The following is a 3,943-nucleotide window of genomic DNA, read 5'->3' on the forward strand; positions in this document are numbered from 1 at the left end:
TTATATTAATACTAACTGATTTTTTTATTAAAATTAAATTTAAAAAATTAATTTGATATAAATACTTGTTTGTAAATTTTAATCCAAATACCACGTAAATATATAAATACGACTATACCAGTATGAGTTCCGCGTTTCAGTCAAGAGTAGAAAATGCCACGAATGTTCTTTCAAGTCCGAACCCAATGTGTGTGTGGTCGGCTCCGTTAAGTTTCCAGTATCCCCCAATATTCCAAATTTCCAATACAAAACACACGCCTTTTCTTCCGTCATCGTTACCGTCATCATCATTATGTTACTGTTGCAAGTTGTTGCGGGCTTGCGGCTTCTTTTTCTTTATTTATATCCGCACCACAAAACACAGAACATAACACACTTGCGTGTTCCCTATATATAACCATCCACACCAAAACACACATTCAGGAAACTCATCAAAACCACCACACAAGGAAACGTTCATAAAATAGAAAACCCCCAGAAAAAGGAAAACCAATTTCGTATTCAACACGAATCCCAAGGAACCCAGTCTAGCTCTCAAAGTCTTCAAGCTGTGTGCGTTTGCAGCTTCCTTGAGGTAACAAACTTTTCTCTCCTCTTCAACTTTGATCCATTTTCACTGCTTATTCCTATCAATATTGTGATGGTGAATTTTGAGTTCAACTCTTTCTTCTTGTCGCTTTGATTGGTATAGAAGAGTTGTATTCTGTTTCTTAATGAAAAACAGAAAAAGTAAGAAATTTCCAGGGGTAAAAAAATATGTATATTTGTTGACTAATTGGAATAATAATAATAAAGATGATTACTTTGACTATGTGATTCAGCTACATCACGTTGTTGAACTTTTGAGCAAATGAACTGGGGATTCAATGAGAGAATCTTGACTTTTTTGCCCTTGTTTTGTGTTAATCTTTTCTTCTGTTGAATTTGTTTGCTTCCTTATTATTCTTGCCAGTCACAATCTTTTAGAAATGTGTGCTTGTTTTTTTGTTTTTTTGTTCTCATCCACATGAGATCAATTAGTATTACATCTTTACCTGTATTTTCTTTTTGAAGGGTGAAATGTTTTGTTCTACCCATAAATTTAGGAAGAGGTCACATGAATGATGCCGTTACATATGTCTCATCTTTATCCACTTTATCTAGTTGTGGACAGTGTGCTCGTTTTGCTGTAAGCGGAAAAGATGTGTATAAATAACACATCACACTCTTAAAGATTGTGTTTCCTTATTTGTTTCTGAAAATTTATACACAAGTTTAAAGTTTCCTGCACATGTTGTTGTTAGCTTATTATGGTAAGTGTATGGTTTGATCAGCTTGGATGTTCCAGTTTATGGTTAGTTTCTTTATTCCTTATGCTTGTGTCCTGATTCTTCCATAAATATTAACAAATTCCTCTCTATAATTGCAGAAATTTGGTGTAACTGGTGATGCCATCATCAGAGTATGGATTCACAACAGCTATATAGTTTTGGTGTGACAAGTGCAGGACTACCTTATATTCCATCCTTCCCCGCAATTCCGTCGTCGCAACCCAACAGGCTTCTTGGATCCTTGAAATTTGACACTGGGAACTCGCCCAATTCCCCCTTTTCGACTCATTTTGATTCTGATACTCTTTCAGCTTTTAGTGATAGCCAGGACCAGCAGCACAGCCCTGGAGAAATCCTATCCGGCGTCAGCACCTCGTGCAACTCGCCTTTCGAAACCAATCATTACTTGCATACATCAGTCTCGTCTGCAGACAGTAATAGGGGCAGTTTTCAACTCTATTCTGCCAGGAGCTCTCTTCTGCAGAATGCAAATTGTAACCAGAAAATTCGAAACGTGTTGCTGGAATTAGAATCTGCTCTGATGGCCCCGGACGAAGAAGAAGTCACTACATCGAATGCTTCGATGGTTGAGAGCAGTGGACCAACAACATCTGGCCAAAGAAACAGGTCATGGAGTCATGATCACTACGGCTCGCAATTTGTTCAGAGCCAGGGATCATATGTAACTGGAAGCAGGCAAACAAGTGAGTTTGAACATGTTATGAAGCGCCAGAAATCGATAGTGGAAGCATCATCGCCCCCAGGTTTCCCATCGGGAAATTTGAAACAATTGCTGGTTGCTTGTGCAGAGGCCATGGCTGATGGCAACATGAATGATTTTGATCAATTGATATCAAAGGCTAAAGGTGCTGTATCTATAACCGGTGAGCCATTGCAACGGCTCGGTGCTTACATGGTAGAAGGGCTTGTTGCAAGGAAGGAAGCATCAGGGACCGGCATCTATCGCGCCCTTAAGTGCAGAGAGCCGGAAGGCAAAGACTTACTTTCATACATGCAAATGCTGTTTGAAATCTGTCCCTATCTGAAATTTGGTTACATGGCAGCCAATGGAGCCATAGCCGAAGCATGCCGAGATGAGGATCACATACACATAATAGACTTTCAGATTGCTCAAGGAACTCAATGGATGACTCTCCTCCAAGCTCTGGCGGCAAGACCTCGTGGACCGCCCCATGTGAGGATCACAGGGATTGATGACCCTGTTTCCAGGTATGCTCGTGGCGAAGGACTAGAGGTAGTTGGGAAAAGGCTGGCCATGATGTCTGAGAAATTTCGCATCCCGGTGGAGTTTCATGGAGTGCCGGTTTATGCTCCGGATGTGACCAGAGAGATGTTAAATATCAGGTCCGGAGAGGCTTTGGCTGTGAACTTTCCTTTGCAACTTCACCATACCGCCGATGAGAGTGTTGATGTGAATAACCCAAGAGATGGAATCCTTAGACTGGTGAAGTCGCTTTCGCCCAAGGTGGTAACATTGGTGGAGCAGGAATCAAACACAAACACAACACCATTTTTCAACAGATTCATGGAGACCTTGGACTACTACTTGGCGATCTTCGAGTCTATTGATGTCACACTCCCAAGAAACAGCAAGGAGAGGATCAATGTGGAGCAGCATTGTCTGGCCAGGGACATTGTCAACATTGTGGCTTGTGAAGGGAAGGAGAGGGTCGAGCGCCACGAACTCTTCGGCAAGTGGAAGTCGAGGTTGACTATGGCCGGATTCCGGCAGTGTCCTTTGAGCTCCTATGTGAATTCTGTTATAAGAGGCCTTCTCAGGTGCTATTCTGAGCACTATTCCTTGGTGGAGAAGGACGGAGCCATGTTGTTGGCCTGGAAGAACAGAAATTTGATATCAGCTTCAGCATGGCACTGATAAAAGGATTATATATATATAGGAAATAATTGCTGTAGTATTAGGAAAATTATATATGTTGTTGATTGAGGTTTTAGATTTCCAATGCCATGTATCCTTATTAGGTTCTTAAATTAAATTTTTGTCCATAAAAGTCTCATTTACTAGTCATGCTTTATTTAATACCATTCTTTTATAGAATGTTTTAGGTTATGGCAGTTGTTCTCTTCAAGTTGATGTTGGTACTTGCATCGGGAAAATGGTAACTCAACTACATAGCTTTTTTCGTTGAATTTGCCATTTTTGACTGAATAGTAATTGCTATTCATAACGCTATATCTAGAGGGTTTGTGAAGCTGAATAAGGTCTAAGATCACAAAATATGAAGATATGAATGGATATAAATGAGTTAATGATTGGTTTAACAAAAAACGTAAAGAGAGACAATAATACGGTGAGACGCAGAGACTAAATTATAATGTTCTAGTGGGTACTCCAAGAAAAGAATATTTTTTCTTTCCATATTTAGTACTTTTGTTTGGATTTTCTTTATCATGTCTTTTGTTCTACAAACCTAGTTTAAAAAGTAAACTATTGTTTTCAATCATAGAACATTTAAACACTTTAATAGTTCTATTTATAAAAAAGTAAAACCTCAGATGTAGTCAGATTTTACGTGAAGTTGATATTTGACTGTTAGATGAAAATGTAGTCAAATCAGTCAAATCATTTAAAAAAGAATAATGCTATATGCTAT

At 39.1% G+C, this 3,943-nt stretch overlaps 1 protein-coding gene across 1 annotated transcript; it reads left to right on the plus strand.

Moving 5' to 3' along the window:
- LOC107613315 (chitin-inducible gibberellin-responsive protein 1) lies at window positions 360–3,454 on the plus strand. The gene is made up of 2 exons (XM_016315262.2): window positions 360–574; window positions 1,409–3,454. The coding sequence occupies exon 2, from the start codon at window positions 1,444–1,446 to the stop codon at window positions 3,205–3,207; it is 1,764 nt and encodes a 587-aa protein (XP_016170748.1). The 5' UTR covers window positions 360–574; window positions 1,409–1,443; the 3' UTR covers window positions 3,208–3,454.

This window comes from Arachis ipaensis, chromosome B08 (assembly GCF_000816755.2).
Source record: "Arachis ipaensis cultivar K30076 chromosome B08, Araip1.1, whole genome shotgun sequence".
Classification (NCBI taxonomy): Eukaryota; Viridiplantae; Streptophyta; class Magnoliopsida; order Fabales; family Fabaceae; genus Arachis; species Arachis ipaensis.

Excerpts from the sequence above, each read along its gene's own strand:
- LOC107613315 (XM_016315262.2), top strand. The coding sequence starts at position 1,444 with ATGGATTCACAACAGCTATATAGTTTTGGTGTGACAAGTGCAGGACTA.